This window comes from Lissotriton helveticus, chromosome 3_1, assembly GCF_964261635.1.
Source record: "Lissotriton helveticus chromosome 3_1, aLisHel1.1, whole genome shotgun sequence".
Classification (NCBI taxonomy): Eukaryota; Metazoa; Chordata; class Amphibia; order Caudata; family Salamandridae; genus Lissotriton; species Lissotriton helveticus.
Window position 1 is genome coordinate 94,646,487 of NC_136061.1, and position 25,141 is coordinate 94,671,627.

The following is a 25,141-nucleotide window of genomic DNA, read 5'->3' on the forward strand; positions in this document are numbered from 1 at the left end:
GATGATCCAGTCAAGGATGGCCCCCTTTGAGTGGGTAGGTGGAGAGCAGGCTTGAGTCAGGGCTTGGTCGGTTAAGAGGTCTTTAATGGCGTTGACGTAGGGATCTTTAGTGTCATTCCAGTGCAGGTTGAAATCACCTAGGAAGATCTCTTTGGCATTAGTTGTGATGATTTCAAGGAGGTGATCGGTGAAATAGTCGTTGGAGCCTGGAGGGTGGGAAAAAATTTGCAAATTACAGACATGTACTGAGTTGCTGCAAATGGAGAGTGTGAGGTATTCGCAGGAGTCATTGGTATCCGCCAAGAGTTCCGTGACAAGAAGGGAGGAACCGTAGATGCAGGCAATGCCTCCTCCTCCTCTCCTGTTGGAGTGTCTGTCGAGTCTGGCGATATTGTAATTGGGAGGGACTAATAAGTCCAGGCAAGGGGAGAAGTATTCATTGAGCCAAGATTCTGTAAGAATAGCTAGGTTAAATTTTTGTTCAGGATGAGGTCAGTAATATCAGCTGCATGCTTGACTGCTGAGCGGCAATTAAGAGACCAGATAGGTAGGGGTCTGGGGGATTGTCGGGGGTCTGGACGGTCAGGACTACAGGTGCGAGGTTGCTTTTCATCACACTTCTGTGGTGGAGGGTAGGAGGCCTGTTGGGGTTGATGGTGACCGTGCTGATGGGGTGTCCGGGATTCGTGTCCAGTGGGCACGGGATGGCTTGGGCAGGGTTGTGGTCTTGGAGGATGTCTAGGATTTCATTTTCCGTGAGGTCTAGAGGGTTAGAGGAGGCGGTAGTAGAGTTTTAGGAGAGTGCAAGAGCTCAGGATTCCTCCTCTGAGAGGTGGCAGGGTTGTTTGCGCGGGCGAAGATATCTCAGGGGTAGCGGGAGTGGCTGTTTGGGCAGTTCAAAGAACGGAGGGGGGATGTAAGAGGTGACTTGAGGTTGGCAAGAGAGCTCGGCAAGGTGAAGGAGGTTCATAAGGTCCCGAATGGATCTATGAATGCTCTGAGTGAGTTTAGTCGCTCTGGAGTGCAGAGTTTCTAGATCACTATAAGCAGGGGGGTGCAAGAGCACAAGGAGGCAAAGGTTTGGGCAAAGGTGCGGGAGCAGTCCCAGGGGCAAGTAAGGGAGAAGGGGAAGGTAGGTTGGATTAAGTAGACTCCAGGGTCTTTAGTGGCGTACCTAGCTTGCGATTTTGGTGGCTGACTGGTGAGAGGGGGAGGTGGGGGTAGGTCAGAGGTCTGGAAGCGGCTCTGTTAGATGAGCCGGTGGGCGAGTGATAGCGGTGAGGGCGAACATTGTTGGGAGCCAAAGGAGGAATAGTTGGAGTTAAGTCCGGGGTCAGTGTGGGCGTATCAGTCTCCCTGTTGGTGTGGGGCGCTGGGAGGGAGGGGATCAAGGGTATAGGGGAGCATACGTATTCGGGGTCGGTAGGCATACTGGGGGGATAGGAGGAACTGGAGTGGGAGCCCTTGGGAGGGGGTAACCAGGTGGCTGGGCATAATAGGTTGGTTGGACGGTGGGTCATTGGCGATAGGAGGAGCTGCCGTGGGCGTCCTTGGGGGTGGGGGTAGGCGGGTGGCTGGGCATAGTAGGCTGGTTGGACGGTGGGTCAGTGGTGCAGGTGTTAGTTATCCCATTAGTGTCTTGGACATGGTTTCTGAGGCAGATGAAAAGATCTGCAAATTTATTCAGATGATTGGTTGAGGCCTGGATCAGAAAAATGCCATTTTTGTAGAGGGTGATGGTGAGGTCTGCGCATAGGGTAGAGGAGGGAGCGATTGAGAGTTTTAGTGCCGTAAGGAATGTTACTGGTTGAGCGAACGTTAAGGAGGTGCGTTAAAGAATTGCGCCATGCGGCGGGTCTTCTAGAATAGGAAATGAGATTATTTATGCAGGTGCCACCGTCCGCTTTGAAGCACAGGTCGGATATCAGTGTTTCAGGGTGTCTTTTTAGGGTGGCGTGTTTTAAGGATTTAGCAGCGGTTTTGTAGAGTTTGGGGGGTAGACCAGAGTGTAGAAGTTTTCCCCAGCCCATTTCAGGTCAGGATGCAGCATGATCGTTAGGGTAAGGCGCTGGTGTGAGAAGTAGGGTAAAGTCTGGTCTTTCAGTGAGGTCTTCTGGTGAGCGTGGATGAGTCCTGAGAAGCCTTAGTGTAGTAGGAATCTGATGAAGTAGTGATCTACACTTTTAGAGGTAGGTGAGACTTCAGGGAAACAATAAAAATAAAAGGTTTGAGGTAGTGCCATCTTAAGGTCCGGCACCTTAAGGAGAAGTTAGGTTGACTGGAATCATCTCCATCTAGAGTCAGGCAATGCTCGGCATGTAGTGTGCAGGTAAAAGTGAACAGGAAAATCTCACAGGCCAGCACACATTTGAGGGCAGAAAAGCATTTGATTCATATTTTATATGTGGCGCTTATGTTTCTACACCATTGAAGGTATGGGTTTCAGGAGCGTTGGGAAGTCTGAAGTGCACTTTGTAGCACCTTAGGAGTTTGGCTCGGGACCATGCAGCGGGTGGAAGTGTCTCTAGGCGACCACGACGTACCTTGCACGCAACAAGCAGCACCCAAGGCGAGTCCTCTCCTGACGAAAAATCCAACAGTCCACACCGAAATTGAGGGACGTAGCTGAGCGGTGTATCTTCTGGGGCGATGAGCCATCGGGGGGTGGGAAAGCTGTATTTCGAGCGATGGTTTAACGGGGATTAATACCAAATTGGTTATCCCCAAGTTGTATGTAAATGTATCTGGCTGCCTGATTCTGTACCAGTTGTAACATCCGAGTGAGGCTTTCAGAGAGACCTATGTAAAGTGAATTTGCTTAGTCTATCCGCGAGATGATTAATGCAAGAATGACCTGGTTGAGAGCTTCGGAGGTAAACAATTTGCCAATTTTTCTGAATTTCCGAAGCACAGAAAGCAGGACGAGATCACTGCCCCTAGTTGATGCTTCATGGACAGGTTTTTATCAACAAGAACTCTGAGACTTTACAGAGTTCTTAGGCTGGGGCGGATGAGTCGTGGAGGCGGGTGGTTTGTGGGGTGGGGGGCATTGCAACGGGCCAGAATGTGAATTTTCATGGCTCATGCGTGTTGCTAGTTAAAACATGCTCCATCTTATCTGCGATTAATTTAAGTTTTCTATTCATCCAATCACAGATGAATAGCATTGAGTTTTGAAGTTCATTTTTGGGAGCTGGCGAATTATAGATAACAAAAAGTAGTTGAATTTCGTCTGTATAGTTGTCGATTCTCACCTTCATTTGTTTCAGGGAGTGCACCAGGGGAAGTATATACAAATAAACATGGGGTTGTAGGACAGAGAAGATCCCTGGGGGACACCGCAATTGGGTTGGACCGTGAGAGAGCCAAATGGAGATAAACGGACTGACTGAGAGTGGTCCTTTAGAAAGGACACTAACCAGTCAAGTGCTGTGCCCCATAGACCACGTTCCACCAAAAGCTCATGGTCAGCAATGTCGAATGCCGCTGAGGGGTCAAGTGGTACCAATGCCAGGGTGGCAATACTGCCAGCTTCTTTCCTCATATCTTCCACAACGGAGAGAATCACATCTTCGGTTGAATGGCTTGAGAAAGTGCCTCTTTCGACATGGTTAACCCCCACTTTTTGCTTGGACATTGATGTGGTTTTCGATTGTAGTGCACAGGGTCCCTGTCAAACAGGTCCCCTGTGCCAGTGCTCCTTTCCTAAAACATTTCCCAACTGGCTCTTCAGATCCCCTGTAAGTTCCCAGTAACTGTTACATGGGTACCTAGGGCAATGAAATGAAAATGCTTCCCTAGGGACCCCTCACCTACGCCATGCAGACTGCCACTGCAGCATACATAGCCTGCTGCTGACAAAGTCGACATGGCACACTAACTGTGTGCCATGCCAACTAGCACTGCCTAAGGTACAGGTAAGTCACCCCTCTAGCCGGCCTACCAGCCCTAAGGCAGGGTGCACAATACCACAGGTGAGGGCATATCTGCATGAGCAGATATGCCCCTACAATATCTAAGTTCATTCTTAGATATTGTAAGTGCCAGGGAAGCCATAGAGAGGACATGGGCTACAAGAAACAGGTTACTTAAAGTTATCCAGTATTGGTATCTTTCATAGATTCACATGCCTGAATCATTCCCAGTCGTCGTAGTGGGAGTCCCACGGTACATAAAGAACAAAGTAGTAGGTAAAAATTTGTACCTTTCCATAGGCTATTATGGTAGCAACCATACATTCTATAGCCAATCCGTCTCATTTTACAAAAAGGACCAAAGTGAAAACTCAGCCAATCAGCAACCAGCACCCTTTAGAACCTTCCGCAGAGAGGCAGAGTCCCTCAGATTTTCCACCACAAGTGTAGTTAGTACTGTATTGTAGAGGTGCCTCTTTGGGGAGGTGGGTGGATTGCATGTGAATCTATGAAAGATACCAATACTGGATAACTGTAGTTACAGGTAAGTAACCGGTTTCTTATCCAGTATTGGGGTATCTTTCATAGATTCACATGCCTGAATCAGAATAGTAAGCAGTTCCTTATCCGTGTATATATATATATATATACATATATATTGGTTCACAATCCTGTAATGTCAGCAACAAGGCACCAACACGGAAAACAGGTACAGACCACAACCAGGACTTCAGTAAAAAATAAGATTTAATTCTTGTATGATTTAATTCTTATTTAAGAACGGAATACGTGTCCATACTGTATAATACAAGTGAGAACATTAACTATTACACTAATACAATGGTATGTTGCATGTTACAAGATGGCCGCCACCATTTCACAGGATGTTAATTATGTGCACTAGGGTGGTGTTTAAATAACGGTGATGAACGCCATGAGACGAGCGTGACCAAGCCGTAATGGCGAAACGCGTCGCGGTACTTTCCTCATCTGCTGAATACATTTTTGTACACTGCAGCTCTGGGTGTCCCGTTTTCATCAAAAATCTTTGATGTGTGGTGGAGTGAATTGATACAGCCAGCTGGTGGCTGCAACGGGACCACCCACGCCAGCTTTTCTCCTAACCAGCGGTGGTGGGGAGAAATATATATATATATCTATATCTATATATATATATATATATATATAGATATATATCTATATATATATATATATATATATAGACATGCATGAATATGCGTATAATGTAGCCGTATGTATGTTTAAAAAAAGCACCCTTGTGGACGGTGGGTAGTTCTACAATAATGTTATATGCAATAGCATTCAAAAGGTCAAATATTCAAACATGAAACATGTTATACATTTAAAAGACAGATAACTATGAAACCTCCTTTGAAAAAGGCTTACCTTAAGAGAATACGTTTCTCAATACTGCGTGTCCCACTGATGCATCAGCATGCTGTGAGGACTCCAGGCAGTAATGCTTTGCAAACGTGTGCGTTGTCTGCCACGTAGCAGCCCTGCAGATTTATTTCGAGTGGCACTCCGGCAAAAAGAGCAGTTGATGTTGAAACTGTTCTAGTGGAGTGCACTCTCACAGTCCTTTATAAAGGCTTGCCCTCCTTGTCATGACAAAACTGAATTGCACTCGCTATCCACCTGGCTATGGTAGCTTTAGAGACTGCAGTGCCTTGACAGGTTTGACCATAAGCTATAAATATTTGATTCAATTTCTTTAGGTCTTTAGTTCTTTGCAAATAAAATTTAAGACATCTCTTGAGGTCCAATGTATGTAGTGCTCTTTCAGGCGTGGAAGGGTTAGGGAAAAACGTCCTCAGAATGACAGGTTCATTCAAATGGAATTGAGTAGGGACCTTAGGAATGAACTTGGGCTTCGTTCTTAGAATGACAATTTGATCAGTGAATCGCAAAAATGGATGGGAGATCGTGAAGGCTTGTAGCTTACTAACCCTTCTTGTTGAAGTAAGTGCTAGAAGAAGGGCGACTTTCCAAGTCAAGTACTTCAAGTTTGCCTTGTGAATGGGCTCAAATGGTTGGTTTAGCAACTGAGACAACACCACACTAAGCTTCCATTCCGGAGGTGGAGCTTTAATGAGTGTAAAAGCTCTAAATAGTCCCTTCATGAATTGTTTTACCACTCTTGATGACCATAAGGTCGGAGTATGTGGTGATCATCTGTATCATAAAATGGCCGCCAGGTTAACTCGCACGGACGAGTGAGAAAGACCTGATTTTGAGAGAGAAAGCAAATAAGGTAGGATGTCTTCTGGAACAGTGAGAAATGGATCCCTTTTCATACGTTTACAGCATATACAGAAATGCTTCCACTTAACCCCTTCGGGGCTGATGACTAGCTCAGCTCGTCAGGAGCGTAACCTGCCGTACGCTCATGACGAGCTGAGCTCGTCATGTAACGCGGTAATTTTTAAATTGTCGCGTACAGCGGGAAAATGCACCGCATCGATACGGTTAAGCTTGTAAATCTTATTGGTACTTTCAGCTCTAGATTTGCCAATAATGTCTTTGTAGTCCTGGTCAATGTTCAAGTCTTTAAATTCCAAGAACTCAGGAGCCACGTATGCAGCTGCAGCGAAGCTGGCTCCGGGTGACACACTCGGCCCTTGTTCTGTGTCAACAGCGTTAGAACTAGACGGATGGACTGCGATTCCGAGATGAGGAGTTCCGTGTACCAGTGTTGCCTGGGCCACCTAGGGGCTATCAGAACGATGTGGCAACTCTCTCCTTTCATCTTCGGGAGGAATAGGGGGAAAAGCGTAGGCATAGATGCCTTACCATCTATTCAAAAGGGCATTCCCTCGAGAGTTTGGGAGAGGGAATCTGCTTGCATAGAATCAGAATTTATACTTGGTGAGTTGCAAATAGATCCAGTGCCGGTTTCCCCGAGATTGCAAATATCCTGTCCAGTTGTGTTTGCCCCAGCTCCCATTCGTGACAGCTGTTGCTCGTTCTGCTCAAGGTATCCGCTAAGGTATTCCGAAGATCCGGAACATGCTCTGCTGTTAGTGATATGTGATGGAGCGTCAGCCAGTTCCACAACTGCTGCACGTCTTGCGACTGAGTGAGAGATTTTGTGCCTCCCTGCTTGTTGATATAAAACATGCTTGTGGTGTTGTCCGTCCGGATCAACACTGAGGACCCTTGGATGCGAGGAAGGAAAGCCCAAAGAGATAGGAAAATGGCTTTCAGCTCAAGTCGGTTTATGTGCATCTGCCGTTGGGCAAAGGACCACTTCCCTTGAACTTGTAGGTCCTGTAAGTGTCCTCGCCAACCTTCCATAGAATCATCCGTTGTTACTACATAATCTGGGATGACTGGAATAAAGGATTGACCTTGGGACAGATGGGAAGTCTGGGTCCACCATCGTAGGGCCTCCTTCATTCGCAAAGTGGCAATGATTACGTTGTCGAAGGAGCCTGATGTCTGGATCCACTGAGTTTACAGTTCCTCTTGAAGAGATCTCATGTGCAAACGAGTTAGTGGCACAAGATCTATTGCGGAAGTGATCATTCCCAGTAGAGATTTGAACACTCTCACAGAAAAGCACTTTTTTCTGCACAGCTTGAGTGCTAATGCCCGTAATCTGTGCTGTCTTTCTTCGGCAAGAAACGCTTCGTTTTGGATGGTGTCCAGTTTGGTTCCGAAAAATGTTGTTATCCGGTTTGGGAAGATTGAGGATTTCTGATAATTGACTGAGACCCAGCTTGTGGAAGAGAGATAGGCAATCGTTCATTGCATTCTCCACTAGGCGAGAGGATGGTGCCTTTAGCAGCCAGTTGTCGAGGTAAGGGAATACCGGATGACCTTTGCTTCTCAAGGGTGCTGCCACTGGACAAGGAATTTTGTGAACGTCCGTGGAGCCGATTTGAGGCCAAATGGAAGAACTCTGAATTGATAGTGGGTACCAGCCACTGTGAACCTTAGGAATTTTCAGTGTTTTGGGTGGATAGGGAGATGGAAGTATGCATCCTCGAGATCCAACAAAGTCATAAAATCGCCCTCATTGAGGCGTTGTAGGATGTCAGAGAGAGAGAGACCATTCTGAAAGTTTGGCTCTTCAGGAATTTGTTACATTTTCTGAGGTGTAGGATAGGCCTCCACTCTCCTGACTTTTTGCGAATGAGAAAGAAGCGGGAGTAGAAACCTTTCCTTCTTTGGGAAAAGGGGACCTTTTCTATAGCCCCTTTCTGAAGCATGGCTCGTGCTTCTTTTTTGATCAAATGAAGGTGAGGGGGGTGCGATCACCTGCGAGGGGTATGGGGCGGTTTTTGGATTAATTCCAATGTATGGTCATAAGAGATGAGATCGGAGACTCACTTGTCCGAAGTGATGTCTCGCCATTGGTGATGTTTTCTGATATTGTCGCACCAGTCTGAAAGGGTAGGGAAGCAGCTGGCACCCTGCTGAAATCACTGTTTGCGGCTTGTGTCACGACTTTGAGATCCTGGCTTGCGTTTTGAGCCCTGTCTGGAGAAACCAGCTGTATTTGCCTGGCGGTAAGATTGCTGTCGACAACCTTGGCGGTATTGCCGCTGATATGTTTGATAGGATTGGGAATGTTGGTAATTCCCTCTATAATTGGAAAAGCCTCAGGCTCCCTGAAAGGGCGCTTTGCGGTATTGCAGGGTTCCAAGTGCTTTAGCAGTGTCTGTATCTTTTTTGATGAAAGTCAGCGCTTCATCAATAAGGCTGCCGAACAGACTGTCCCCATAATAGGCCATATCCCAAATTTTTGTCTGAACTTCAGGGCGGACATTTGTTGCCTTTAACAACCCTTGACGCCGTAAAACGACAGCACCAGCTAACTGCCTGAAACTTGTTGTGGCAGTGTCCATAGCCATGTCAATTATTTCAGACGCTGCTCTCTATCCTTCTGTGAGAATTTTGAGAAACTCCTCTTTGGTATCTTCAGGAATGACTTCTTTCATTGAACCTATATGAGACCATAATTGTCTATCATAACCGGCTAAAATGACAAAAGCATTAGCCGCTTGAACTGAGACTGCCAGCATTGATGAGAATTTCTTCCCAACTGAATCGAGGCGTCGACCTTCTTTGTCTGATGGAGAAATTATAGGTGGAGATGGATTTTAATTTCAAATGTTTTTATTGAGTTTTTAAGAACACAAGGAATGGGCAACACAATGCAGTATACGCACATCAGGCATATTTGGCGATCGAGACAGACAGACATGTCTTCTCTACGTGTCAGCAGATAAGCATATAGATCATGCCCAAGCGGAGGTGCAGTGCCCGTAGCCCACGAAGGTAGGCTTTCAAGAGTAAAGAACAAACAGAACAGTGAAAAACACCCCGCCTCCCTCCCAAATCCCACTACCCCTTCCCTCCCTCCTCCCCGACCAGTATGCCTTTTGTCTAGAGCTACTGTGGTGGCACTCACAGAAGTGCACGCCTCAAGACGTGCCAGAACACGTTGGGTCTCGAGATTGGTGCGTAAGGCGCAGGATGCGAAGATATTTCGGGCAAGTAATTTCGTGAAATTCCCTGGACAAGAGTGACAGAAGCGGCTGCCAGGTTTTCTGGAATGTGTCAGCAGTGTGAGTAAGCGTGGCCTGGATGCGTTCCATGCCTAGTGTGAACCACAGTTTGTGTAACCAGCCAGTGTGGGTAGGTAGCGTGGTGGAGCCCCACAGCGACAGGATGTGTTGTGACGCTGCTTGCATGGCGATGCCCATCTGTTTGCCACGAGGTGAGCGCAAGGGAAACGTGAGCGCGTTGGGCAGACCTAGGAGAGTGTACGCTGGGAAGCGCGGGATTTCGGTTGCGAATGCAGAGTCTATGTCGTCTAAAACTGCTTTCCAGTAGCCCTGCAGCATGCTACATTCCCACAGAAGATGGGTCAGAGTCCCCTTCTCACCACAGCCCCTCCAACACAGCGCGCTTCGAAGAGGGTTGCCCTGATGGAGTCGCGCCGGAGTAAGATGCCAGTAGATGGCTAACTTTACCGCAGATTCCCGGGCACTAGTGTTGCGAGTAGTGTGTGCTGCTCTGTAGTATATCAGTTCCCATTCTTTGGGTGAGAGTGCCCTACCGAATTCCGACTCCCAGCGCCTCTGCCCTGCCGTTGTAGCTGAATTTGCTTCGGGGGATAGCATCTTGTATAGCTCTGATATGAGGTGTTTGTCCGATTCCTTTGAAATGAGCCAGCGTTCGAACTGTGTCATCTGCCGGCCGACCAGGAGGACGCGCTCCGGGGCCAAAAGCCAATGGCGGAGTTGGAAATATTGGTACATGTGAGGTTTGGTTATGCCATAGCCCTGTGTAATGTCAGCGAGAGGGAGAAACCCCTTCACGTCAAAAAGGTGGCCGGCTGAGCGACAGTCTGTGGAGCGCCATTGCGGAAAGGCATAGGGGTCATTTCCCGGTGGGAACTCAGGGTTATCAAAAAGTGGAGTAAGTGGGGAAGGGAAGGTTGTTAGTCCCCTCCGGACAGCTACCGAGTCCCAGACTTTCATGACAGTGCGCGTGATAGGGGAGCGGAGGAGATAGCGCGGCCTATGTTGGCGAGGAAGGAATGGGATTTTCCACAGTGATGTCTGGGCCATTGCCCTGTCCTGGAACAACCATCTCTTTTCGGATTCGGGTCTGTACCATTCCACTAAGTATCGAAGCTGTGAGGCCCATAGGTATCGTAGGAGGTTAGGGATTCCGAGACCCCCCTCGTCCACAGGTCTATGCGCCACTTGTTTGTTCAGCCGTGCGCGCTGCTGTTTCCAGATAAACTGGTGAAGAGCACCTTGGAGGGCGGCTATCATCCCCGGTGGCGGCATGACCGGGAGGGTCTGAAAAATATACAATATTTTAGGTAGAACGGACATTTTCACTGCCGCTACGCGGCCTAGTAGAGAGAGAGGTTGTTTCGACCAGCGTGCGAGGTCGGCTCGAATCTGGGAGGATAGCGTGGTGTAATTAAGAGTGGCCGTCGACTCCGTGGACGAGGTAAGAGTGATGCCCAAGTACGGGAGTCGTGGGGAGACCTGCAGATCGCAGCCGAAATCAGGCAGCGGGGTGTTAGAATGGGCATAGCTGCCTAAGGGCAGTATCAGGGATTTCCCCCGATTGATTTTGAAGCCGGAGACCGCTCCAAAGTTATCCAGTTCCTCCAGGAAAGCCGGCACGGAGGTGGACGGTCGGTCCAGTGCGGCTATAATGTCGTCAGCATAAAGTCCCACCACATGGGGTTCATGGCCGAAGGAGACGCCACTGATGCGGGGGTTGTCTCGGATTGTCTGCGCCAGGGGTTCCACATAAAGCGCGAATAAAAGGGGCGAGAGAGGGCACCCCTGGCGGGTGCCTCTTTGTATCTCAAAGGGATCCGACTTGAGACAACCCAGTCTGACTCGAGCCACAGGGCGGTGGTAGCAGCTGGCGATCCAAGCTCGGAATCGGTCGCCCAGACGATAGCGCTGCAGGACTGCCTGCAGGTAGGTCCAGTCGACGCGGTCAAACGCCTTCTCCGCGTCAATGGCCAGCAACACCGACTCCGAGTCCTGGAAGTGGGCTTTGTCCACGAGGTGCAGCAGACGCTTGGTGTTATCACTACACTGGCGATTCGGGACAAAGCCCGATTGGTCAGGTTCCAGGATTCCCGGAAGGCAGGGGCCCAAGCGGGCCGCCAGCACCCCCGTGAACAGTTTCAGATCCAGGTTGAGTAAGGAAATGGGGCGGAACGCCGAACAGTGAGTCGGGGGTTTACCCGGCTTGGGTAGGACCACTATGTCAGCCGCTAGCATGTCCGGTGGTATGGAGCTTGGGCCTTCAAAGGAATTAAACAATCTCGCAAGTATGGGAGCCAGAGTGTGGCCAAAAGCTTTATAAAAGCCGGATGAAAACCCATCAGGGCCCGGTGACTTAAGCGGGCGGAGACGCGAAATGGCGGCGAGGACTTCGTCCGGGCGAATGGGGGCATCCAGGGCCTCCGAGCTCGACGGACAAAGAGGCGTGATATTAGCCGACAGCAAATACTCATTAACAGCATCAGGGGATACTCTATCCGCGCTATACAGGGAGGCGTAGAAGGAACGAAAGGCAGACGCTACCTGCGAATCATCCGCAATAGTATTACCGGAATCATCCCGCAGCTCGGTTATCTTCGAGCGTTGAGTCTTAGCTTTTAAGGCGCTTGCCAGGAGGCGTCCGGTGCGATTGCCCCCCACGTAGTAAGTGTGACGGAGACGAAGAGCAGCGAATTCCGCTCTGTCAGTGTCGAGACTGGCCAGTTGCGCCCTAGCGGCTTTCAGCTGACGCCAGATTCTCGGAGCGCACGTACGGCCGTGAGCCCTCTCCAATGCAGCTACCTGCGCGGTGAGGTCAGTCCTCTTTTCTTTGCGGATCTTAGCGTCGGCGGCAGCAATCGCTATCAGTTCCCCCCTAACCACAGCTTTCAGGGCACCCCAGAGAGAGGAAATGGAAACCGCCGGGGAGTCGTTGGTGACAAGGTAATCCGAGATGCAGTTACGGAGTTGCTCAAGCACAGCTGGCCGTTGTAAAAGGGGCTCGTTGAGTCTCCATGTGCCAGGAGCGCGCGGGGACCTAGGTACCCTGAGCGTAAGCTCCACCGCATCATGGTCAGAGAGGGCAGCTGGGACAACGGAAATGTCGGCAATGTGGGGAACCATTTCCGAGGGGCCCAAGATATGATCCAGGCGCGAGTATGTGTGGTGAACGTGGGAGTAGTAGGTGTAGCGTGTCGTGTTGGGGTGTGCCGTTCTCCAGAGATCCACTATGTCCCTTTCTTGCAACCATAGTTTGCCTGTATCTGAAAGCGCGCCGGTATCACCATAGCGGTGTCCTGATCTGTCCATGTGCGTGTCCATAACGAGATTGAGGTCCCCCCCTATGAGCAGCTGTGAATGAGGTGGTTGCAGAGCTTCGGAAAGTGCAGCTTTGAGGAATGCCTCCTGGCCCGTGTTGGGAGCATAGATGGAACCTATCGTGAACATGGTGTCCCCCACATGGAATGCGTGTGTCAGGAGGCGTCCCCTCACCTCCCCAGACCTAGCACCCACCCTACCCCGGAAGCGTCGGGACACTAGAATGGCAACCCCTGCTTTCTTGGACGGGAGAGATGAAAAGAATTGCTGGGGAAAGGCTCGGGAGCGCATCCTATGCCAGTCTTTGGGCAGAAGGTGAGTTTCCTGCAGCAAGCAGATATCAGCTTCCGAGCCTTCTAAATAGGAGATAATCGCCCTCCGCTTAATCGGGTTATTGAGGCCCTTGACATTGAGGGACAGTACCTTAAGTGTGTCCGTCATCCTGGTAAGGGGTGAGAACGGGCAAGTAAGACAACACCTGGCGCAGCAGCATTTGAAAAGACATGGTTAGCGTGCGAGCATTTTGTAGAGTCCCCGGCATACTGGTCCCCACCCCCGCGCCCCTCCCACAACCTCTTCCTTCCCCCTCGTCCCCCCTACCCCCCCTTCCCCCAGAAGCCTCCCTAACCCCAACAGGTTGGGCGTCCCCAGTCCCCATTCCGCCCACCTCCCTCTCCCCAGAATTAACCAAATAACAGTCCCCAAACTTAGAACTAGTTAAAGTCTCGGGCCTAAACGTGTGTGACACAGGTCCGTAGAAAGTCATAGGTAGGGGTACCATGGCAGCGGCCGAGTAGGCAGCTCCCCGACCCGACACCCCAGGATAGTGCAGCTTGAAAGAAAACCCCCAAAGTCACAGCACAGTGTCTTACTGATCCGTCGCGGTGTTGTCTGCTACCTCCTGCACTGCTGCCTCCCGCTCCTGGGCGACCGTGGCAGGATCCGGCCTCGAGACACTCCTCGGGGAGCGCCGCCGGCGCACCATCTGCCAGCCGTCCCGTGGTCGCCGGGGCGGGTCATCTTGCGATCTGTGTGGGGATGTGTTCCCGGATCCGGGACTCTCAGGCAGTTCAATGTCCAGGAGGGCGCAGGTGTCTTGGAGCGATCGGAGTTGATGAAGCGAACCCTTCCACTTAAAGATCAGGCGGAACGGGTGACCCCAGGAGTAGGGTACACCATTGTCTCTTAAGAAATTGGTGGCTATCCGGAAGGATTTGCGCTTCTGTAGCGTGATGGAGGAAAGATCTTGAAAGAGGGCTACGGGCACTCCACGGAATTGGATAGGTTGTTTACCCCGGGCCTCTCGTAGGATGCGTTCTTTGATGGGAAAATCCGGGAGGAAAGCCAAGATGTCCGGCGGGGGGGCCGGGGCACGGCGCGCCACGCCCACTCTGTGTGCCCTATCAATTCGTATCATGAAGTCATGGGGTTCACCCAATATGTCCCTAAACAGTTCCTGTAAGTATTCAACCAGAGTAGGCTGTTCGGCCTTCAGAGGGACTCCGCGGATCCTAATGTTGTTCCGCCTGGAGCGGTTCTCGAGATCCTCTGAGTGTGATTGCAGGTCCACCTGTTGGTCCTGAAGCCGAAGGATCTCCTGCTGCAGCCTCTCCACCTCCATGCTGTGTGCGCTATCCGCTTCCTCCATCGAAGCCACCCGCTCACCCAGACCGTCCAGGTCCCGGCGCAGCTCACGTTGCTCCCCCGCGAGTTCTTGTTTTAGGGTTTGGAAGTCCTCCCTCAAGGTGTTGAAGAGGGAGGCCAGAAAGGCCTTGGTGATGGGGGTAGTGTCATCCTCTTGGTTCTCGGGGCTCGCCCGAGGTTTCGGGGAGGCAGCCGTTTGGGTCTTCTCCGCTTTCGATGCAGATTTTTGCATTAAGTCCACAATATTCCGATTCCCTTTACGGTTAGAGTGAGCCATGGTAGGTAAGCCCAGAGGCCGCAAACGTGGTCCGGGAAACTGCGGGGTGCAAGCAGCAGAGAGCCGTGTGGTCGGGCGAAGTTGCCGGTGTGTCTGCAGAGAAGATGTCCGGGCTGGGTGAAGCTCCGCAGCAGCAGGGCCAGGGTGCGTTGCAGGCAGCGTGTCCAGGCCGGGGGGAACGTCCGTGCCGGGGGCTCGCGGCAATCCCAGGGCAGAGATGGCTGAAGAGGCGCGTGGGCCGTCACGGGTAGTGAGGGCAGGTCTGACCCCTCAGTGTGGTGAAGGGGGGTCCGTCAGTGGGGCGGCATCCGTGCTGCAGGCTCCGCAAGCCCCGGAGTCGGCGATCTTCCCCAGGCGTACGAGAGCAGCCCCAAGCCCGGGTTCCAGCATCAGGCCCGCCGAACCTCGAGCGTCACCCGCAGGGCCCCCAGCCGATCTCAGGGGGGCCGGCCGGGAGGTGGAGGCGGGAGGCGGCAGGCACCAGCCTCGGCGCGGCAGGGCTCGGGTATCAGCGCCGCCGGATGGGCCCCTCAGGCACTTCGTGGCCTGCCCCTAGGCACAGGCTCCGCACCAGCGCAAGGATCCCAGTAGCAGCCGTCGATGGCCCAGCCCCAGGGCGGTGATCCCAGGCGGAGTGAGGTTCCAGGCAGAGGTGAGGGCGCAGAGCTGCTGCGTGGTGCGGGGTATCCCCTCAAGCGCCGATAGAGCCGGCGCCGCGATGCCAGGCCCCGGCCCGGGGGCTCGAGTGCAGCGTGGAGCTGGAGCCGGCGTCAGCAGGCAGCCCCGTCAGGCACCGCCGCCGTCCTCGGGTGAGGGTTCTGGGTAAGGTTCTGGGCAGCACCCGGCCCCCGGAGGGAGAGCCGGGCCAGGGCACGCCTCGCGGGTAGCTGGCAGGGGGGAGCGCGGCAGACTCCGTCGGGTACCCGCTTGCCGGGGGAGATCCCGGTGGAATGCTGCGTAGGCCTGAAAGCCGGGGGGCAGAGTTGCGGGGATTCGCCTCACCGGACAGTGGTAGCTGCAGGGATCTCCCGGCATCCGCGAAAGGGCCGCCTCCTGGGCCCGGGCGACGTCCTCTCCCGCCGTCTCAGGCACGTCGGGAGCCCGCAGCGCCCCCCATCTCCGCCAAGCTCATCGGAGAAGCTCCTCCGTGCGCCGCCATGAGGCCAGGCTCCCGGTCTCGTCCGTGGGCGCAGCTGCGGGACAGCGGGGGCCTCGGCGGCTCCGAAATTCAACTTCGGGGGTGTCGTGAGTCGCACCCCCCAGCAAAGCAGGGTAAATGCAGGGTATTTGGGGGTATCCTAGAGTATAGCGCCGTGCTAAGGGGATCAGGGCCGGGGAGCCACACAAGGCACGTCCGATCAGGCCGACATCTTGGCCACGCCCCCGAGATGGATTTTTTGATCTTGTCTGAGCCGCCTGCGAGATCACGGAGTCTGGTGTAGTGTGACTTATAAGACACTCAGGAGAACCCTCTGGTTCCCTATATTTTTTGTCCAATCTTGGAAGTACAGGAACCACGGAAGCTGGAGTCTTCATGACCTCGATTCCTTCTTCCCAAATATGATCAATGATGGGTATTGATCTGACAGTTTTTCTAGCCTGGTCCTTAAAATCATAAAGGAAACAGTCCAACTGGTGCACCACTGTAGGAAGATGAAATCTACTAGCTGCCTATACATAATGTTGTAGAACCCTCCGATACCCTGGGGAGGTGAGTAGGAGGGGTGATGAGGCGGAGGAGATGGCGTTGGACCTCTATAATCATCCTACTCATCTGCAGGTGGAGTGGGGTCTGGATTTTTTATTTCTTCCTGCTCATCCTCTGATGTAGTAGGGTCATCTCTAGGAGGCAGAGGAGTAATGGGACATGGTGCCATCGTATGAGTGGTTGGAGGTGGAGGCTGCAGTGCTTGTGGAGGCACCTGAGGAGGCGGAGGAGGTATAACAATATCCTCCTAAGGAGGAAACCTTTTATGGTCAGCCAACATATTTTGGAGATCTAAAATTAATGCCAGAGGAAATTGCGGAGGCTGAAGTCTTGGCTGCTGAAAGTATTGCTGGTATTGAACAGGAAGGGCTTGATAATGATGGTAAAACAGCTGCTCATCCTCATTTCCGTCATCGTCCTCTTGATATTTTACATTAAGTTTAGAAGGACTTCGTGCGGCTCGAAACTGGCCTTCGTCATCATCTGAATCCTCAACATCCAAAAGATGGCTTGGAGGTAATGGATACATTTTTGGTGTCCTGAATTGAAGTTGTGCAGATTGTGGAAATGGAGTTGATGGTGCTGTTAGTCTCGTAGTCGGCGGAGAAATTTTCATCGACGGGGTCGTCGGCGATAAAGTAGTTACCGTTGACGATACAGTGAGAGCAGTCGAGATTTCTGCAGTCATCGATGTTGGCGTCGTCGACGGTGGCCTTTTTGTTGACAATAGAATCTTCGTCGACGATGGAATTTTCGTTGGCGGTTTCGTCGCCGTCATCGACGACAATGACTTGGTCGCCGGTGTCTTCGTCGACGACAGCATCGTTGACAGGCCTGTCGACAATGAAGACTTTGCTCTCGTCGACGGCGTAGTCGTCGAAAAAGGCAGCGCCGTTGGCAAGGGAACTTTAACACTCGTCGACGATTTGACGATGAGAGGGTCACCGTAGTAGTCGTCGACGTGGAAAAAGGCGTTGCCAGTGAACTTGACACTGAAGAAGACTTATGTCCCAATTTAACTTTGGGTAGGTCAGAAGATCCTGGTTTTTCCGATGGCACTACTGAGGAATGAGGGGAACCAATCTCTGAGGAGACCTTAGGCAGTTTCTCCATTTTCCGAGATTCTTTAGCAATTTGGGAGACTTTAGATTGTTTCCTTCTCTCGTCAGACCAGAGCCTCTTGGTTGACAAAGAGGACGTGTCGCTATCCACATCTGATGCATTAGACTGCTTCTTCTTTAGCCAGATTAGAAGTCTTCCTTCTCTATCCCTCAGGGTTTTAGTAGAGAAGGTGCGGAAGATCTTACATTGTTTTGTCTCATGGCTGGGATTTATTTTATGTATTTATTTATAAAGTTTTACATATCGCGAACAGACAATATAGACAGTCCTTATGTGCATCATCTACATGGACTCTCTTCTTGCCACAGGATTTACAGGCTCTAAATAATCCAATTTTATCAGACATTCTTAGTAAAAAAAGCTGGAAGTAACTTATCTGAAAATGTGAAGAAAACTGAGCAGAGCACAGGGAGACCCCTTTACACAATGAGGTGCAGTGAAAATCAGAGGGACTCAGCTTCTCTGGGGAAGGTACTAGAGGGTGCTTGTTGCTGATTGGCTGAGTTTTCACTTTGGTCCTTTTTAGGTTTCGCCTGGCAATCCGCTGCGCAGCAGCGTTCGCGCAGGCGAAATCTTTTGAGAACAGTATGTGCCTTTGTTTCGCCTCTTACTTCCATTGGCTAGCTCCATAAATGGAGGTTAGCCATTGGAAGTGAGATCTGTCCGTCATTGTCCGAGGCGATTTGTGGGCGTTCCGGCGATTTTTTCCCTCTCCGCCCCTTGTAGAACATCATTGTGGCGGTGGGCGGTACTTTTTTTTTTTTGGGCAGACTTTTATTTTACCATTTGTCCCGACTGCCGCCGGAAGAAGTCGTCCTCTGGTGAGTGCTTGCTGCTGTCCTGCCCCCCCCCCCCCTTGTTATTCGTGCTTGCTGTCCTGTCTTCCCCCGCCCCCCTCCCGCTGTCCGTGTCTCCGTTCCCACCCCCCTCCATTGCTTTGCATGTGCTTGTTTTTCATGAGTGCTTGCTGCTGTCCTGCCCCTGTTATTCGTGCTTGCTGTCCTGCCTTTCCCCGCCCCGCTCCCGCTGTCCGTGTCTCCGTTCCCACCCCCCCTCCATTGCTTTGCATGTGCTTGCTTTTCGTGAGTGCTTGCTGCAGTCCTGCCCCTCCTCCCCCTTGTTTGTGCTTGCTGTCCTGCCTTACCCCGCCCGGCCCCTATGCACAGTCCCGATCAGGCATCTACCGCCACCCCGCTCATTGCTGATTCCTTAAAATCCAATCCCCAATGTTCATTGCACAACCCTGAGCAGTCTACCCACTCCTGAGCAGTAAGCCCACCTCCATATTCAGTGCACAATTCCAAGCAGTACACCCCTCCCCGTATTCGGTGCACAACACTGCTCAGTTGGCGCTGGTGCTCACTGCACAGATGCCGAGGGCTGTTTATTTTCTGAGGGTCGCTGCAAAGACCTGATTGAATCCGGAAGAGATTGAATACACCCGTATTCCCATTGGGATACACGACATGCCCCCAGGGTACACGTTCCCAAAGCCCCGCGGGTGTCAGGCAACCAACCGGCTTGGAATTCTATATCCCGCCGCCTCGGCTTCCCTTTCCGCGGATTGGGTTTCACTCGTAGCCCTGGAAATCGGCAGGATTTATATGCTGGTTTTATTCGCAGGAATGCAGCGCCAGAGCAGTTGTAGTCTGTAATACCTCACCGAGATCCGTGGAATAGATTTGACTCCATATGAGGCCTTTCGGCTGAGAGATGCGAGCTCTTAATATTGCATGCAGGCAATGAAACGGCATCATAGTCTGTAAATAGTTATTAACCCGGAGGGGATTGCGTCACGTCACACTGACCCGCAAGGGGAGCCGCCTGCGCGCGGACACTGTCTCACCGGGAAGGCTAGCGGTCTCTGCACCGGCATTAACGCCCTCTCCTGCTATGTATGGTGTCCGTGCCCCTGCACCGTGTCTACACTACTCGGCACTGTGCCCGCACAACTGCCAAACAATGTCCCACTCTTCACAGCGTGCAGTGTACCCACTACAACCACCCATGCACTGTATAGTGCAAATACTACGCCTCCCTTGGCACAGCATGTATAGTGCACACCACCCCTCGTCCTTGTATAGTGTCCTCTAGAATTAACTCCTCCTTGGCTGTAGGTTCCAAAACCCCTGCATGCTCCTACACCGACTGTGCACCATCCGTTGCGGCACCCTGAAACAAGCATTGACTTCCCCAGCACTGTATAGTGGAAGAACCCCTGCACTGTTACTGTACTACCTAAGCACTGTATAGTGCCAGCAGCCGTTGTGCAAACATTAAGTCCCCCCGCACTGCATGGTGTCAGCGTCCTTTCACCATTACTACAGTATCACCTTTACTCTGTGATCCCAGAACCCATTCACCATTAGTGGCTTACTGGCTTCCCCCACTGCACTGCATGGTGCCAGTGCCCCAACACCAGTATCACACTGCCCCTGCACTATATAATGCCGTGGTGGCTGCCACATCACTCCACTTGCCTCATGTAACTTAACGTCTGCTTTTGTAATTTGTTCACTCGTAATCTTCTCATGTATCATTTCTGTTTCTATTGTGAAGCGCTGGATTTAGCAGTGTCACTGTCGTGTTATAGAACTCGTCTGAAAGTAATTGCTGTCTGCTAAGCTCGTCCAGTAGGGTACAATAGGTCTCACATTTGCGAGAGATTAAGCTATTGGCAATGTAAATGACAATGCCATTTATTTATCTGTTTTCAAAACCAACACATAAATTAAAAAAAATTCATTTACAATGCCAATAGCTCTAACTTTTGCAAAGGCGGAACCGTTGCATTGTAAATGCTTGTTGTAAAAGGAGACTAATAGGCTATAGAATATATGGTTGCTACCATAATAGCCTATGGGAAGATACACATTTTTACCTACTACTTTGTTATTTATGTACCGTGGGACTCCCACTACGACGACGGGGAATGATTCAGGCATGTGAATCTATAAAAGATACCCCAATACTGGATAACTCGACAACTCAAGTTCCCCAGCACCATGATGGCTTTTCCGAACCCAGGAGTGTTTGTTACCAAACTTCTCCTCTCAATAAACCCACACTGATGCCAGTGTGGTATTTATTGTAACATGTACTCAGAGGGCACCACAGAGATGCCCCCTGGAAACCCATACACCCTGGTGTGGTCACAGACTGGCCACCAAAACACAGGTTTCTAGACTCCTGGGCGGAGGTGTCACTCTTCCTCCCCTAGGATGGGCACAGTGCTCGAGAGTGAAGCTACAAATGCCTTTGTAATATGACACCCTAGCCTCTGCTGCTAATAGCAGATGACAGCCCCCGGTTTACACCCCCTCTTTGGGCGGGAAACCCTAGGAAGAATAGTAGGTGTGCCCACCTCAGCCAACTCCAGGTGGCGAGGTGAGGCGCATCTTTCAGTCCCTGCCATCTTGAAGATGGGGAGACCCCTCCAATTAGGGCTAGGCTATGTCCCCTCCCACAGGAGGATGGCATCATTGAGGGTGTAGACACACCAGGTAAGGTGCCCATGGCCCTACACGACGCACTTGAAATGTCCCTAAATTTTGTATTTAGATAGCTCCCCCAGACATGGGAACTAGTTCCTGCCGACCTAAGAAGAAGGACAAAGGAGACGCCGTGCAGCAAAGCCTGACGAGGACTACTGACTTGGCACCTGCCCTCCTGGCCTGCCTCCAGCTTTAAAGAACCTGTCAAAAAGGTAACACCTGTTTTGCAGCCAGCAACTACCAGAACCTGTGTAAGACTGCCTGTACTTTGACAATAGACTAGAACTCCCATGGACAGCGGACCTGTCCTCAAGAAATCTCTGCAAAGGACTTTGGGGCCCTCCGGAACCTGAACCCTCACCACTCTCCACTAGACGCCTACCGTCCGTGTCCAGGCACCCACCGATCCAGAACAGGTTCCCCAGTGATCCTGACCTGAAGTCTAGCGTTGGCTGACCCGACACCAGAAGCTCCCCCTTACCATGATAGGCCCAAGTAAGAAGGAATGGACGTCCAATGCACCCGAAGCACCAGGGCCTTGAGGAGCCGAACCAACAGTGCCCTAATGACCTCCTACATCCCCAACTAACCTCCGTTGTCACTGGTTTCCCTCCAAAGAGCCTTCGGTTTGATGCCTGCAGCCTGCTTGTTCAAAGCAAAAGCTCCACTTAAAAGCAATGAACAACCGATGCGGCATTGGCACCCTGCACCCGGTTGCCCCTGTGCCTCTGGTGGTGTACGTTTGGTGCTGCTTTGTGGCCCTCGTGATTACTCCAACCCCCAAAGCATGGCCCCTGCAGCCGATCTACTTACCTCCAAGCAGCACACCCAGTCTCCATTGAACGTATTGGGCCGAACTCCGAATTTGACCTCTTCACCCAGTTGTCATTGTGCCGCTGATAGTGCAGTTTTCATACTCACCTGACCCTTGCCCTTTGCTGATCTTTGATCCTGCAGACAGGAACTGTAAGTCGTACACTTACCTGTATAACCGCATTATTGTTTGACTCCATAGGATAACATTGAACTCTTTAAAATTGCACTTTGGAAAGTCTTAAGTATTTTTCCTGCAAAACGTACTTACCTTATTGCAAAGATCTTGGTCTTAAAATTAAACTAAAACAAAGCTTATTTTTCTAAAATTGGTCTGGATCTCATTTTTGAGTTGCGTGTCTCCTATTGGACTATGTATGTGCAATAAATGTCTTACACCCCTCTATGTTAGGCCTGAGGCTGCTCGCCCACACTACCAAGGTAGAGCACTTTGGGTTTACATTGAGGCCTGTACACTTCTGGGGGAATCTCTGGTCTCTGTGCAAGGTATAACCACTTAGTGGTATGCCATACATAGCGACAGCTTTCTACAAATGGGCTGGCTGAAAACCCATTTGATAGGGGTCAAGTAAGTGGGTGCCCTTGAGGTAGGAGCACTAGCAACATGTGCTTCCAAGACTTTTGCTAAATTCCTAAACACCTCAACGTGTCATGATTCTAGACTGCAAATGTTCTAGAGCTCAGCAAGGTTTTCAGTAGTTCCATTTAAATGTGAAGATTGTGCAGGTAATGAGGGCTAGTTCTAGGAAACGGAAATTGTAGGTAGTGGCTTAGAGCACTATCAATAGTTTGAAACATTCTTGCTGGAAAGCAAATTGCCATGTGATATTTAGTTTGAAAATCAAACTTTGACCATTATCGCAGCTTAGCTCCAGCAATTAATTTTGCTATGACGGTCACTAAAATAACAGCATTTTGAAGTTAATGGCTAAGACTGAGGTTACAACCATGGAGGTTATAAAATATATATATTTTTAAATGACATCAAACTAAACTCATTCAAACTAAGTATAACATACTTAATATTTTACTAAGTGTACTCTGAGATAAATGTTTAAAACTATTCCCCATAATTCCTACAAAATGTATTTTCCTATATTTCTACAAATATCACAGGTGGTCCCATTCCCAGCAGAGGCATCATTTAATTTAACTGACAGTGTTCAATGGACCCATTGACCAAAGACATCTGAATGTGCCTCATAGTAATAGTTCTTACTGTTGTGGTTCAGGGTAATAAGCTTTTGATTCTTGCACATAACAATGCACATGAACATAATTATGTGTTTTCTAAATCTACTTAGCAGTGAAACACAATAATACTGTGGCTGAAATATAGTATGGTGGCTTACTGTCCATGCATATGAGGGACCCAAGATGTGAGGCTTATATTCAGTTCTCCAACACATTCATTGGCCCAATTGTGATGACCAGGCATGTCTTCAGCTCTCTGCAGAACCTCAGAATTCTTTTGAACCTGAAACAGGTACAACTTCGTGGGTGAATGATCTCCCACCAAACCTCTTTATTCTTTATGTTTGTATGGATAAGACTTTAAATGTTTGCTTTTTTCTAGTCAGATTTTCCTTAAAAACTCTTTTGTGTGGGGGGTCCCCACTGTACCTACTACATATGACCAACTTAAAGGACTGCTTTTGAGGCATATGAAAAAGAAAAATAATCTATATGTTGGCCAGAAAGCATGCCTAAAGAGAATTTACCATTCAAGATCAAAGTCAAAGTAGCTTTTTGCCTCGGTGCAGATATTTTTCCACAGGTCCGGTGGGGTGGTGGTGGCCCATGTTGTGTTATCAGCACTGCCTAGATTCTTGTTCTTCTTCCTCTTGTTCTTCTTACGGGAGACTAGCTCATCAGCAGGAAGGTGGGCGATGGGATTAGGGAAGGCACTGAGGAAACAGTTCAGGAAATGGCTGATAGCAGCAGACAGTCCAGACAGCTCTACACCCTGCAGAGACATAAAAGCCCTGAGTCTCATATCATTTGTGGTTATCACAAGTAAGAGGCCCACATCATCTGCAAAAAGCAGTTCAGCAGGCATAAAATAAGGCAACTTGTACACATGTTTCAGATTTAGCTAAACAGTAAGCTAATGTCGGTCAGAACGATCCTAGTAAGAGGAGACTGATTTTTATAAAAATGCAGGCTTTTAGGGGGTAACCATGCTGAACATGTATACTCAATGAAATGTGCAGTAATGCTAATTTCATTGCTAATCAAACCAACATTATTCTTACACCAATACACACAAAATCCTAACACCCATTGTAAGAACAGCGATATGTACATGCTAATCCATATTTCACACAGATTTTAAGTATTGTGCACACTTGTAACAATCTGTGGTGGGTTTTGGAACTAGCTTGTTCTTCTCGAGATGTGTGTATACCTGGTGTTGATCATAGTGTTGCCTTAAATAACTCACTGATAATCTGCCGTAGGTGGTAGCCAAAGTGTAAACATACTACAAATCATGATTCTGAATATTTATTCTTTCTTGTCTTCACATCAACATATCTGTCTCATTGACAGATACTTTCGGATAGGTCCACTGAAAGGGGAGAAGCAGGTGGTGTATTATGTGTGAATAACGGGATTTGCACTTCTGTATTTTTTCTCTCTCTCAGTCATTGTTTTCAATAAGGGAGTATGTATTGGTATGACTGGAATAGAATATATATGTGTGGTTGTGATGGACAGTATTAGGTTGGGAGCAGAGCTGGTTTCTGGATATAGTGAAAACTGGATTTCGTACAAAGTAATAATGTTTTATAATTATGTATATGTACTATTATGATACATTTGTGATTTTTTTTTACATTTATTAATGTTAATGTGAAGCAAAGAAAGAATAACTATTCAGAATTATAAATTGTGATATGTTTATACTTGGGGCCCACCCTGGAAAGAATATCAATTTTTGACTGATTATAAAGAAATAGAGGTCAGGTGGGTTTTGGTTAGATTACCACTTTCCCTTTTTTGCTATATTTGTATAATAGATTCATTCTGCATAAATAAATTATAAGACACAGATCTCAGCCCTTGGCACTGTTTGGCCACTTCGCTCAAGCAGCACTGTACTGCATAAGGAAAGGAAGTTGTAACATGCCTCCCAAACCGATGTGGCTTAATATAAAGGAAGAACAACTGATATTGGATTCATGGGTCAGATAGTATGAAAAGTGCCATTGGTGGTGAACAGAAGATAATCCTGAAACAGTTACATACCTTTTTACTGACAGATGCTAGGTCTT

The 25,141-nt window shown here is 49.7% G+C and overlaps 1 protein-coding gene across 6 annotated transcripts in view; it reads right to left on the reverse strand.

Moving 5' to 3' along the window:
* The window catches only part of CLUH (CLUH binding protein of NUMT mRNA), a 380,789-nt gene that overhangs the window by 64,269 nt on the left and 291,379 nt on the right, over positions 1 to 25,141 (reverse strand). For all 6 annotated transcript variants that reach the window (XM_078679315.1, XM_078679314.1, XM_078679317.1 and 3 more), the window contains exon 16: positions 23,588 to 23,832. In XM_078679315.1, the coding sequence (XP_078535441.1) occupies positions 23,588 to 23,832 (245 nt within the window). The remainder of the gene's footprint in view (positions 1 to 23,587; positions 23,833 to 25,141) is intronic.